The sequence below is a fragment of the Lutjanus erythropterus genome, chromosome 18 (assembly GCF_056507025.1).
Source record: "Lutjanus erythropterus isolate fLutEry1 chromosome 18, fLutEry1.hap2, whole genome shotgun sequence".
Lineage (NCBI taxonomy): Eukaryota > Metazoa > Chordata > Actinopteri > Lutjaniformes > Lutjanidae > Lutjanus > Lutjanus erythropterus.
The window spans coordinates 27,308,437-27,323,363 of record NC_139334.1 but is presented as its reverse complement, the minus strand read 5'-3'; the positions used below and the strand labels follow the sequence as shown (position 1 = coordinate 27,323,363).

Below are 14,927 nucleotides of genomic sequence, written 5' to 3'. Positions count from 1 at the left end.
TTAAAGATTTACGCCCTCATTGAAGGGTGTGGCCGTCAGGTGGCGGCGAAGTTTGATGTCTCGCCATGAAACACGAAATTGCCATAACTTGGGCGGACATGGTCCGATCCCCACCAAACTTCACAAGTGTCATAGAAGTCCCGGTCTGAACACATCCACGTGACAAGCAGGAGACATACTCACAGCGCCACCTAGCGGCGTCAGGAAGCGACGTCGAATTCCTTAAGGGGACGTCAAAAGGCCGTGACAATCACAGAGCCTCTTCGCCCGGGGCGAATCCTGCCACGAGGCCGCGGCCGCCGGCCCCCCGAGTGGCGCGGGGGTGCGAGGGCCCGTAAAACGCTGCTTGCAGCTTTAATTATTTTTGTGGTTATACAAGTTTTTGTTTTGTCTCCCACTTCGCCCACGCTGCAATGAAAAAAAAAGTTACTGTAAAATTGGCTCACTCAGTATTTTGTGCTTTATTAGACTGATGCATTAAAGATGATAACTGAGTGATACAGTTATTGCAGTAACGTACTTTTAATAAGGCAGAACATGACATGCACTTAATCTCTCGGTTTATTTAACCTTGTAGTGCTGTAGCCTTTAGCTTAATGTGGCAGCATTCAGACTTGTGTCGTGTTGGAAATGTTAATGGAAGTGCTACCAGACAAAACCAAGTAAAATTGGTTACATACAAGTGGTGAGTTATTTGTCTATTTATTTTAGACATGAGACAGACGTGGAAAATTGATGTCATGTTTCTGTAAACGTTGGCTGCCTGAGAGGGGCTTAATAATCATAATAACAACTGTAATAAAACAGCAATAATAACGATATCATAAGCTTAGAGAGATGTGTGTGTCAAGACAAGTACAATAAAAAAAACCTGGACTAGAGGGCACAGTATGATGTAAGAACTCGGGCTGCTGAGCTGTGATTATTTAGCTGCACAAAAAAATAAACAGAGCACAGGGAAAAGGTAAAATAAGGCAAAGATAAAATAAATAAAATAACCCAGAGTATGCAAAATACTATATATATATCTGTATTGTGCTCGTAGTGTAGCTGAGTGCTTGTGCTCTTTGTGTTTAATGCAGTAGCTGCAGGTTAGCAGACTGCATGACAGGGACGTGATCTACCTGTGTGTGCCGTGTAGGAAGGTGAAGAGAAATCTATGTTTATGTGTCTGACATCATAATCAAACAGACCTAGAAGCTGGAGAGGATGTCGCAGGAATGTTTCCATATGTTTGTATTTTGTTTTTATAGATTTTGATACTTGAGGAAGCCAAGGCAGGGGAAAAAAAGGTTTTGTTTGACTTCCTTCTGCTTATTCTTGTCATAAATCAGGAAGATCTACAACCAAAAAATGTCCTGTTTTCATTGTTAGAATACCTTCTGAAAACCAAAACACACAGTCAACCTGGTAGCATTTCCTCTCGGCTTTAGTGAGGGATCATGTTCTGTAAACCATCCATTTCATAGAAATAATGCCACTGTACATATATTCCTCACACAGCGTGACAGTTATGCGGTATCACCAAGTGTCAAGTAAAGAATTACCAGCTAAAATTAAGAATCTACTTGTGGGAGGATCACACAGTTAAAGTCTTTGACATTTAAAACTCTTTTTCCATTAGTAACCAGTCAGACTGTACGGTCTTGAAGGTCGCTACATTCGACTAATAAATCAGTTTATTCCATTTCATCTCATTTCAGGCGGAGACGAGGTGTTTGTCTCTTAGAAAGATACTGTGATGTGACAAGCTCAATTATACAACCAACAGCAATGAATCAACAACAAAACAGTTTATAAATTAAATGTAATTACTCTTGAAGAGTGAAAGAGGCAGATATTACTTTATCTAACCAGAGGTCTTTGCATTATTCTTCTAAATCTTGTAGCCTAATTCCATATCAGAGAATTGCCTAAGCTATTTCCATTGACTTAAGTTTGTTTCCATTTCCTTTAAGGACATATTTATTGGGTGCTTGGCTCCCCTGAAAGAGACCTGAGCTCCTCAGACAGATTTTTTTTCTGTATAAATTTAGATTTCCCTTTATAGTTAGGCTCCTGAAATAAATAGTAGACTAATAGTAAAGCATTTGTCAACCAAGTGTGGCGGCACATTCAACACACATTGCACACCATGTTGTCTCTCTTATTGTTTCTCAATGGAAAGCAATTAAAAAGACATTATAGCAGTGAATATTTTTTTCTTTCTCTCTCTCTTCATGAATTAAAATGTATAAGCGGGCATGTACAGTACCTTACCACCCTGAAAAAAAAAGGTCTCCACCGACACCTGTGGTATAATTTGAATACTGGCAGTATGACATTTTCAAAAATGTGCTTATTCTCTGTCTTGCCAAGAGTTAGGTGAGAAGTCACCACTCTGGTACCTTCTCATTAAATTTAATATCTCACTTTATATCTCAATTATTTAATCTGTACAAAAAACTGAAATACAACAAGTTTTACGGGGGTTATGTCCTGGAATATTTCTTGGCTGTTAGCAATGGATTCCTGAAGTATTGTCATCACTGCTTCCTGCTAAGAAGTTATTAAGAATATAACCCCCCCAAAATGATTTTTGTACAGATTCAACTAAGAACCTGCCCCCTAACTCATACTCTAATCAAACTCCTATCAATTCTTTGTTTTCCGCTGAACATTGCTTATTGGCCCCAGGGCAGCGCTATTTTTTCATCCTCTCATGTTGAACTGAGGGCTGACTGGGTGATACAGTGAGTCACTGTTGCTTCCCGAGGTACAAAGACACGACAGGCTGGGGCTAGCTGGTTAGCATGCTAACTGAAGTAAATAAATCTGCGACACAATACATAGATGTCTTTGACATTCACATTCTTGTGACTAGTTTAACATTTGAACTACAATTCTTGGAAGTTTTGGACCATAGATGTTTTATATAAATCCAGATAGAGCATTGCTGCCTAGCCTTTCCTCCAATGTGTCCCACTGGCCACTCATGGTATTGCAGCGAAAATTCTCCTGTAACCCAAAAGACATTTCCCCCCTTATTTATTTATTTATTTATTTATTTATTTATTTATTTATTTATTTATTTATTTATTTATTTATTTATTTATTCATTCATTCATTCATTCATTCTTGGTTTATTTAATAGTGAAGTTAAAAACAGCCATCTGATGCAAGTATCATAGTGCTTGTAGTGAATGCATTAGCCACCTAGAGCCAAGAAAAGAGATTTAAAAGTCTGTGACATCATCAAAATAGAAAGTCTATGGGTCGAGCAGGAACTCGTCCTCCATCTTTGCATGCTGTGTCTAGTTTAGAATACATCTGTGTGCTGGACAGAGCAGTGATAGGTGTTCATGCCTCACTTCCCATCTCTGTGCAAAGCTAAGCTAACTAGCTCCTGGCAGTGTCTTCATATTTACCATACAAACATGAGAATGGTATTGATCTTCTCATGTTACTTTCAGCAAGAAAGCAAACAAGATAATTTCCCTTAAGGTCAAACTGCTCCTTTAAAATTGCCTGTATTCCACAGAGGTGATTTGATTTGCAGACATGATTTAAAAATACATGAAGATTCAACATGAGTCAAAGTGCCACAGAGGGAGACGTAACAAAAAAAAAAAAAACACAAAATAAAAATATCTATTACAGACCCAAGCAGCTTCATCATTACCTGTGTAGATTAAAAAAGCTAATTGTTGTGGGGATAAATGAATCCCCAGCTCTTTTACTCTTGAGTTGTTTATGCCTCTCTACATTCAACCCCCAAGAGTGAGGGAACATTTTGTATAATTAAAATTGTATGTTGCATTTGTATGCACGGCTTTGTCACATCAAAGAATCCTTTCAGGAGGAGAGACTGAATATCTTGACATCCCTCATATATATCAAAGTTTCATTCAGAGGACGGTGTTAGTGTGTTTGCTTCTATGTGACTGATTGTGCCATTTATTTTTTCACCAGCGTGTGCCCCTCTGTCTGGGATGGCTGTGATTTTAGCAGTCAAGTCAGGGAAATACCCGCAACACATGCTGTTGATCTTTGGTTATAGGATGAATATGTAAACATATTGGCTTAATGCTCAAGAAAAGCTTCACTGAAGTCTGGTGCCCCCCCTCCCTTCTCCTTCCTCCAGCCCACAATGTCTCAATAACCTTCAAAGTATCCCCCCCTCCATATCTGCCTCGTCGTTCTGTGCCATCCGCATGCTGCACGCGTCCACAGGGCCGCGTGACAAACACTCTGAAATGTTGTACTCTAAATTCCCTCTCTGTGTATTTGTAGTGCAGCTCCTCACCAGATTAAGTTTAATTCCAAAATGAGATATCCACCATTTTAAAAATGCTGCACCCCACCATTGCAAAACGATTTCTTGCCTGGGAGGAAAACTCACTGTGGATTATCGCTGAATGTATGAGCAAAGTCAAGACCTTTGCTGATGAAAAGAGTGTGTGTTGCATATAATCACTGCCTGTTAACATTTCTTTTACCTAATGAACATGATAGGAATGAAGACTTTGCATTTTTCTGATAACTTTTCCCCCTAAAGGGAATTTTTCTTTTTGCCCTCTGGTTGAACCACAGGGCTGTCCAGTTTGTTCTCACTCTTACTCAGAGTGTCTTTGACAGCTGTGGCCCCATTAAGGAGGAAATGTTTTACTTACTAAACTTGTATTACACAGTCTAAACAGTCTATTCACTGTTTACCAGCTCATTTTTTCTCTCTGCAGCCAAATCTTCACCAATCTCTGTCGAGACTGAGAAAAGTCAGGCAGCTCTTCCATTAAGGTTGTTTGCACTTGAGGGTGTCACTGCTTTGCATTATTTAAATGTTCAAATCAATCAGAGCAACAGGTTGAACAATGTACTCAGTGTCTCATCAGTTACAATTTTGCGAGTCGATTAATTATTTAAGCCATTTTTTGGTTTGGCTCTTATTCAGAGGGCAAGAAATTCTACAATTCTAGCAGCATATTATGTGAAACGATCATTTATGAAGCACAAAAAATTTAAAGGAGCAGTATGTAACAATTGCGTGTCCAAAACTAGTAGTGTAGTCAAGATAGTCAGTCCCTCCAGGATTTTGCAGGCCTTTTTTTGAGGATTGTTGGGGCCTAAAATGTCTGATTTCACAGCAGCTTTTTTAAAAATTGCAACACATGTTGCAGTGCTTTTAGGCATTTTTTGCAATGAAATTGTGGGACCAAGTGAAAATTGCAAGAGAGAGTGACGATTTTTTGTGTATAATTCATTAAAGATGAAAAGGAAGCTTGTTCCAGGGAGAATAAACCCCCACTTTGTTCTGAGTGTTCTAACTAACCTCACCAAAAAGGCTCAGAGCTACAAAAAATATAAAAATCTGCACAAAATTATAAAATAAAAGTGCACAAAACATCGACAAATATCAATAAGAATGACATGTTGTGTTCTTTCCAGTACATCTGTCAAAATTTTTAAAAATGTAAATGCAAAACAATAGTGAATAAGAGATGTACATCATTTATGTACATGCACGGAGGTCTGCTCTGATTGGTGGAACAGAACGGAATGGAAAAAATGATGATTGGTCAAATATGCAGTAAATTTCTGGAATTTGGACAGAATTGCAAGGCTGCGCAGAATTCATGGGTATTGGTTGACTGCATGAATTGTTGCGATTGCAACATGGCAACTTCCTGGAGGGACTGAATAGTGAGAAATAGGTTGAAATCCTTTGTAATATACGACCTGTGGTTGAAGGCTGTTGTTGCCCATTGGCTGAAGGAACACTTCAGGAGCATAAGATGAGCTGAACATTTTATTTTGACGATAGCAAGTGACAATGAGTCCTCCACTCTAAATTGATCAGCTGTTTATAACTGTCAGTTGTCCATTGATCGAAAAGTGTGGCTGCCAAACTCCAATAATATTTTGCTCCATCCACACCTTTTACAAGATTAATGAGATTGTTATGACTCATTACTCATGTTATGACACTAAATGCAACGATTAATGATTGATATATTATTAATCGAGTATCAAAGTAATCACCAGCTATTTTGATAATCCTTTAATTGTTTTAAATGATTCTAATTAACAAAGTCAAAATTCTCTGATTTCAGCTTCATTAATGTGAATATTTTCTTGTTCCTTTAGACATCTGTGACAGTAAACTGAATATCTTTAAGTTGTGGGGAAAACAAGACGTCTGAGGACGTCATCTTGGACTTTTGGAAACATTTATCAGCATTTTTCACCATTTTACCTGCTCTTATTCATTCAGTGAAACTGCTGCATTAATTTGAACTGATTAATGTGAAATGGACATACAATAGTTATTTCTTCTTTAATAATCAATTAATGATTAGTAATTAATGAGATATTAAATGCATGTTTTTTTAAACTCATTTTAAGTTTTATTTACCCAATTCTAGCTGCACATTAGCTATGTGAAACATTAATTTATGAAGCAGAAACAGTTTAAATGAACAGAATAATAAAACAGTAAGGTTTTCGCTCGAAACGACTGCTCTTGTCTGCTTGTCCTTTTTAAATAAATTGCTCTGCCAAACAGAACGATGTCAAATGAGGTGCAATTACTGCCATTTCTGGACTAACAAGGCAGACCAAACCAAACCCTGAGAAAACCTGTGAGCTCAGCAGAAATAGTAAGCAAAAATAATGTCAGTTAATACATTTTTTATCAGTTTAAATATCTGTTAACTGATTAATGATAAAGCATTAACATCCCTGACTAAAGCGTCATCATTACATGCAACTGATGGCAACAGGTGTCAGGGTGAAAAGTAGGCTACAGCACAGGAGATATTTCCAAGGCATGTGTGGAATTTAATGAGGAATATCTCCACAGTGTCTGCTACAGTAGCCCAAGACCCAAAACAACATGGTCTGAGAAATAACAGCATCAGTTGTTTCAGCAAATGCCCGAGGACAACAGATGTTTACGTTCAAGTGACAAAGCCCTCTGGCCATAGAAATTATTAGCTGTTGGGAGCAAGGGAGGAAACAGTGTGGAGTTATAAATCCAAAAAGTCTGCAGTGGGAGGAGGTCAGGGTGGATGAAAGGGGAATCAAAGTGGCAAACTTTAACTCAAAAGACCACCCATTTAACTTTGGTTTATTTTAATCATGACCATGATCTTTCTCTGACCTCAAATAAGTAATTTTTTGGCTAAATCTAACAAACCTTCGCCACAGAAACTACTTTGTAATGATTTTGGAAGGCAATGACAACTGATGATGTTTTGCTGATGGGAGAGTCAGAACAAAAAACAGATTATATGTGACAAAGGGCAATTTCAAATGATATGTTTTGTCTATGGATGGGAATTACTTAACTAATCTTTACTTGATGTTGACTTTGATATTTGAAGTCTGACCCATGTCCTGTCTGCACATATTGAGTGAGTGGTGTTAATGACCTATACTGCAGCCCGCCACCAGGGAGCAATCAGGATTTGTACAGTTAATGGCCTTTCCTTCTTGAACATCAGCACTAAATGACTAATAAAGGTCTGATTATTTATATTTTTAATCATCTCCCATTCCAACAGTTACCATGTAAAAATAATAACAAATAATCTGATTCCAAAATGAAAATTGCTTCCTGCAGGGTCTGTTACTGTTGCCCAGTTTCACCTCAGTGATCACTGTTTTTCTCTGTTTTGTTCTCTCCTGCAGAGGCGCCTCCCTCTGGGATGTCCAAGAATGGATACTTCTTTCAAGAAATGGGTGAGTCTGAGCCACCACCAGGACACAAAGAAATGCTTTATACATTTTCGATATTACTCAGTTCTCCAAGATAGAAAACATAGCAACCAATTATAAGGGATCCATGAGCGTGATCCTCTCATCATGATGGGAGAGGAGGTAGCTTTTTTTTTCCCTTAATGCTACCAATACATTGTAGAGTATAAAAGATGAGATTGGAGCTGCAGGACAGACACAGAAAACTCTCCCAGCTCTCACACTCCACTGCATTTGGATATAAATAATGAACTTTGCTCCGGCTGTTATGATAACGGCAGTTTCATTACCTTCAAGCCAAGGAGAGGCACCCAATTAGTATGTGCAGCACAAGCAGTCGGGACAGAATATGCTTGCATTGGATCTCCCTGTCTCCCCCAGCCAATTATTCCCCTCCTGCAACACACCGATTCACTCAGCAGATTCACAGGAGGCCCCCTGCTGCAGACGAACATAACCGTCTTTATTAAGCAACCTTTTATCAGGATATAAATGCAATTACATTATTGTTGGCAAGTAAGCATTATCCACCATTGTCTTCTCAGAGGTTCATTAGTGAAGGTTGGTCTGGAGGTCGAATGCTCTTCAAATGCACTTGGCGACCAAAAGCTGTGAGCAGGATGACATGAAAAAGAATATTTATTGTATGTCTTGTATTGTAGATGTGATCCTGTTGCACTAGTTCTTCCCTATCAGTCTGTTAATAGCTGATATGTCAGCAAGATATATCAGCTATTAATGTGCTCATTTAGCGTGCTTGTAACTGACTGAATCTGATTACGGCTGCACATTTTTGGATTAAATCGCACAAAACACTCAAAAAGCTACAATGAAAAACATGCAATGTGTATAAGAAAATTGCTGTGGAAATAGATTTGTTAAATGCATTTGCCATGATGTCCTTGATTGGTGCAGAGATTCGTTGAACAAGGATTTCAGGATAGTGAGTTCTGGAGTGATGCATCAAGGTGATTGCACTACAGGATGTTTTTATAGGTGAATTTGTAGATTTTAGGACTTAATTCGGGGATTTCCTGAGGAAATTGTTTAGGAGACGTGGTAATCCACACAGATCCTGACACGTCTTATCCTGAAATCTTTTCAGTGAGTAAATAACGTCCTCAACAACAGCCACATTCAATATATGGAGTTTTCCTTGTGAAATAGTACCTCAGCTCTTTTCTCTGAAGCTTGATGTCTTAGTTTATGTATGTGTATTAATTTTTTATCAGCGGAGGTGAACTTTAGGTCTGGCGAGGTTGCCTGTCTAGCTTTAAAACAAAGTGGGAAACCCTGTAAATCAGCCGTCATCGTTGTTCCACACATTAAAAGATGACCCATTTTTGGTACCAACATAACCTTCATCTTAATGGCTCGAGAGGATTTGATTACTAGTCAGGTCAAGTCAAATCAAATTTTATTTATATAGCCCAGTGTCACAAATCCCAGTTTGACTGAGGGGCTTAATAGTACAGTGTAAGACACTCTCTGTTCTCCCTCAAAAAACCCATTTAACGGAATAATGGGAGAAACCTCAGAGAGAAGCACGGAGGAAGGATCCCTTTTTTCCAGGATGGAAAAACGTACAATTGATGTCCCAAGCACAGAACAGAGTAACAAAATCACATTTAAGAGATACTGAGTATAAACATTTCTGATACATGTATGAAACGAAAATATGAAAATAAACCACTGTTTATGTCACTGATGTAAAGATTTTCAGTGAATGCTAGCACGTTTGTTTCTGTGGTTCTTTTTTCTGCACTTGTCTCATTGATCAGATAAGGATGTGGTGCATTAAACATCCTGTGTGTTTCTTTGAAAATAGTTGACTTTTTGAGAGGTGTGTTGAAACAATTAGTCAGTTAATGAAACAGAAAGCTAATTTTTAACAATTTGCAGCTTTTCTCAGTTTTATATTATTGTAAATGAAATGACTAAACATTTCTTAAATTGGATTATAACTATAACTATAATATTGTTTTTTTTATAATTTTTTTTATTGTGGGTATAAAGCATTTTGCAGTTGCATTTATGGTAACAATTTAGATGTGATGATAAAGGCTTTGACCTTGAAAGTAGCTGTAAAAACACTGTACTAAAACAATCAATAATTTAAGTTAGTTATTTTAATGTAATTGTCAATTGAACAGTTTCAGCTCTACTTTGGACTGTTGGTCAAAACAAGACAAAACTATCACTATGCTTTTGACGTTTTATAGCTAAATTCACAGAACAGTAACGGACAGATTAATCTGTCTATGAAAACTGTGGCTTGCTGCAGCCCTGTTTAACATTACAATGACAGCAGTTGTTTATCTTCTTCGAGTAATTCTCAGGACACAAAGCATAAAAGTTTAAAACATCCTGAATGATGCAAACATGCTCTAGCGTGGCTGTTTGTAACACGGTGGTGTTTTTGTATGTCACAGCTCCAAACACATCTCAAAGGCTGCTGCAGAACACTGCACACCGTTTGAAGGAAACACATCAATCATTCAGGGTTTTCATATCAAACACCCCTCATTCCTCCGACATGTTGCATGTTTGTATTTACTGGTCACAGTTACTGAGCTTGGCTTCATGCGCAGCTTGTCTGAATTCAAATGCTGCAGAATTGATTCAATTTATTATTGGAATGACATTGCGAAAGGATTCCAGATTGTGATTTTAACACAATTGGCCCTAATTCTGACTAGTGAATTGCATATTTGGAGAAAAAATAAATAAATAAAGATAAGTAAAAACTTTTCTTGAAATTGATACCATTGCTAAAGCCGTCGATTTCTTCCTCCTGCTCTGCAGCCGCTGCTCTCTCCCAAGGTGATTTGAAAGTCAGAGCCCAGCCGGTGAGTCTGAGGCACAGAGGGATGCAGGCAAGGCGACGACACAGCGAGGTTCAAATAATGTCAAGTGCTGAGGGATGATCCTGATGCAAGACAAACTGAATGAACTGAAATTGGGGCCCCCTCACAGATAAGGTCAGCAGATAAAGAGCACGAGTATGAGATATTGTTCTCGTCGCATCAAGCCGATCGCTGGATGATATTTGGGAGCCCACTAGTTACTGTAGGATTGGATTTAAGGGGCTGCTGTGTCAGTGAAGAGAGAATGGGATGAGTCATACAAACAGGCTCCAGGCTGGGTCCTGTGATGCTCTCTACCATACAAAATCCTGTCCATTACACCGCAAAAAACCTGCTAAAAACCTGTCTACCTGCTGATTCATGAAATGCGTGTTATTTTCATATCAAAACAACTGACGTCATTCCTGCCATTTTCTTTTTGCCATTTCACATGTATCCCAGGTAAATCACTGAGAGTAGGTATTGCAGAAGATATCTGTTTGTGGCGCCACGGTATAACGCACGTGTTTGCTATATTTAGTAAATAGGTAAGGGTAAAAAAAATGCAAGAAATAACACAACTGGTCAAGCGTACATATCTTTTTATTGCACTTCTTGTTTTCTGTCTCCTTCAATACAGCGAGCTAGCTCTTTGGTTATTGTTTGATTAAATCTTTTTGACATTGTCCGCCCTGAAAATGACATTTGGTCACATTTACTCTCTCAATACATGCTTTTATTGCTGGTTTCTGATTCAAGTCTGACCAGTCAAATCAAATTGAATGTGTAGATCTGACCCTGCACGGTGGGATATCTTTAAAGGAAAACTTGCTCCAATACTATCTAGTATTAAGCTGCTCCCAGGTCTTTGAACAACCTCTTTCTTTAAAGTTAATGATTGTTCCATAATGTTTAATGTAACTGTCTTGTTAAAACTGATTTTATAAAATAAGTATTGAAAAAAGTATCACTCAGGAACTGGTATTGAAGCAAGGTATTCCATTCAATATTCAGCCCTTCATTTTCATGCGTGATTTTTCCAGAAAAAAAAAAAGAAACATATTTCTGTTCTCACCAGCTGCCCATGTGGATTAAGTTACTTTTTTCCCCTGTGCCCATACCCATGAATTTCTATAAATATACTGTATTTTTTACCCGTGGCACAACGTACCTGCAGGTACCCGACCCCATGCAGGACTCTGGATGTCACCATTGCCTCTGGTAACATGTGACAGGCTATTTGCTCACATTTAATCGACCAAACGATTAATTAATGAATTAACTGAGAAAATAATAAGAAGATCGACAAACCTATGATTAACTAGAACGTTTTATTTAACTTACAACCTCAACAGACAGCAGGTATCTCACTGAACCAAACTGTATTTTTTGAAGTATAGTGAAAAAGAAAGCTGCAGTGAAATGTAAGTGCGTATTTGACAAGTGAACCTCCTCATGACATCCTTCAGGTGACACTAAAACAACATTTGCATATAATTGTGAGGGTTTTTTTATGTTTTTAGCACCAGATGTTTATAACAGCGTCAGGATGGTTCACTGACTGTCAGATAAGCTGTTGCAGAAAAGCATTATTTCTGGTTATAATATCTTGTTGCTGTCTAAACTTTTTGGTAAGTACTGACAGGATTTACCTTAGGGGGTCCTGGAATGGGAGTTTTCATGTGTTTATTTAAGAATGCAATTAAAATACAATAAAAAAAGAGTTCACAGGATCTCCTCTAGTGAAATTACTCTCAGAGTAAGAATTTACAACCACATAACACTGGAAAATATGCATACTTGTCTTATTTCATCATCTTTTATTGTGGTAAAATAACGTACAGTAAATACCTGTTGAATTCCTGGACTTGGAAGCTACTTTGGCCGAAGATGACAATAATAAAAGTGAGTTTGCTGCCCTGCCTGGTAGCCAGTGAGGTCCAGGAGGTGACCCTGTGCTGTTGTGTCCCCAGAGCAGCGGGAGGTGGAGCAGGAGGAGGGCAGCGAGGGCCGAGAGGAGGGACAGGACTCGCCGATCGCCTGCGGAGATGACATCCACCTCTATGACAACCAGATCAGCCCTGGGCCAGGTCAGTACACAGAGAGAGGGAGATTTAAGAGTGAGACGGAGACAGATAGAGAGTGAGAGGGCAACGTGGGTTAGAGTGTGTGGGGGGATAAAGAGGAAGGAGAAGAGCTGGATAAAGACACAGAGGAAGAAGGAGTTAGGGAGACAGAGATAGGAAGGAGAAACAATGCTAGAGACGTAATAAAATAAGTCGAGAGACATGGAAAATGATGGAGGAGAGAGAGAGAGGGAGGAGAAGCAAGGATTGACTGAGTGTGAAAAAGCCTGACACGTGGTATTTTTTCTGACTTAAAAATGAGTTGTTCAGATTTAAAGCACCTGAAAATGTGGTTTCAAACCTTAATTTATTCTCTATGATATTAATTAGTGACTCAAAAAGCATCAATCAAAGTTACCACTAAATCCAGTTTCGTCCAGTAAATGACTTCTATGGGCTTGTATATTTAAAGTGGTGAATTTGAGCTAAAATGCAGCAGTAAGTTGCTGATTAAAGTGGCTGTAATCAATATTTGGTAACATTTTATATTAAGGTACCTACAATAAGTGCAAGTCAGTAGGTACGACGGCCCTTGTAAGATGCTTTTTAACATTAATATGATGTTAATAATGCTTTACAAGTGTTAGTAATAGCATAATAAACATGTTGTTAATCGTTTATAAGACATTTATAAGCAGACACCTTACTAGTTTATAGACTGCTCAAGAATGCACATATAATATATATTACAGTAGCATTAAACACATTTTTTAAGTTATCTAGTTTAAGTTAACTAATACATTATTCATAGTTTTTGTCGTTCCTTTTTTAATATTTCTACATATTTTATTATGTATTTATTGGCAGTTAACTACACTTTGTGGATCTGTGAACAATTCTTTTTTGTTTGATAAATCCCTTATTATACTCTTATTGTTAATAAATGTTCAATAAAGTATGTAGATATTTTAATAACACAAGAGCAAAAATCAAGTAATAAGATTTTCTCTCAGGAGTAGTGGCACATGGTTTACTAAATTCAATAGAAGTCCTGGTTGGATTCTTCACTACCCCTCTGCACCTTGAATTGCCTTGTGTATGAATGGTGCTATATAGATAAAATTCCTTTGCCTTGCAGAAGTGGCATAGAACTGTTAACTGAGATTGAAAAGAGAAGCTTTAATAATGACATTATAGGCAAGTTAGTCAAACAATTATATGAAACTCGTGAGGCTTTTGTTAACATTATTAAGTAGTTTATAAACTGTTAATAAGTTTCTCAAAAGCACTTAGAATGTCTTTGAATATAAAACTAAACATGTCTATTACACTATTATTAACGTATATAGTCTTATTAACACATCTAAATGTTAATAAGCATCATATAAGGGCCTTATTACTTGTTAATTAGCACTTTATATTAGCAACTTAATATAAAGTGACTACTTGTAATTTTAATTCATAATTGAAGGGGGTCACTCATACATCCCATTTATACCTGGTTTTAAAATTCGAGCTGTGTCCTGGTGAGTCACCCAGATAAGGGAAAACACATGTTAATGTAAGGTATAAAGGCTTCATCGCATGTGATCACATCTGCCTGACCACATCTGGAGGCAGTCTGGCTTATATTGTGTATGGGTTTTAGATAGGTGTAAATGCAGTCCGTACAACAATCAGAATAACATGTTCTAATAGAGATCCAATTTTAACACCAGGTGTAAATGGGTTGAAAGTAATAAATCCACCAAGAATCATCACCAGACTCTGCAGTTCAGCTGAGCTTTTCAGCATCTTTAATCTCACTGCTTTGGTTTTGAGGCCTGTAAATTTGCTCCTGTGTCTGTTTCTCTGCTCTCATCAGTGTCATTTTCAGCTATAGCAGGCAGATGTTTTCAGGAAAAGCTCTGATAAACTCACTGTATGCCGCCTATTTACAACCAAACAGCAGACACAGTTAGCAACTAACTGGAAAACGTAATGAAGCTCTTAGACATTTTAGGAGATAGCGTTAGGAAGCCAAAAACGGAGTCAAAGATTTTTTTTTTCAAAGAATTTTTGACTAGCAAACAGCCCAATAATTAATCAGACTCTGATTCTATAACATGGTGCATGAAAAAAACTGTACGTGACGTCAGCAGGTGAGTCAGTCAGTAGAGAATAGATGAAGAATAAATGGAGTCCTGATGTCATGTCCGGGATAGCCTCTGTTCCACTGGCTTTTGTTACTTAATGCAATCTCTCAGTCAGTATTTCTTTCATCTGTCTTTATTCATCTCTC

General features: G+C 37.9%; 1 protein-coding gene across 1 annotated transcript in view; it reads left to right on the top strand.

The window, feature by feature from the left end:
* slc4a11 (solute carrier family 4 member 11) overlaps positions 1-14,927 on the top strand; it is a 141,164-nt gene that overhangs the window by 34,945 nt on the left and 91,292 nt on the right. The window contains exons 2-3 of the mRNA XM_084742073.1: positions 7,669-7,719; positions 12,554-12,670. Coding sequence (XP_084598199.1) covers positions 7,669-7,719; positions 12,554-12,670 — 168 coding nt within the window. The remainder of the gene's footprint in view (positions 1-7,668; positions 7,720-12,553; positions 12,671-14,927) is intronic.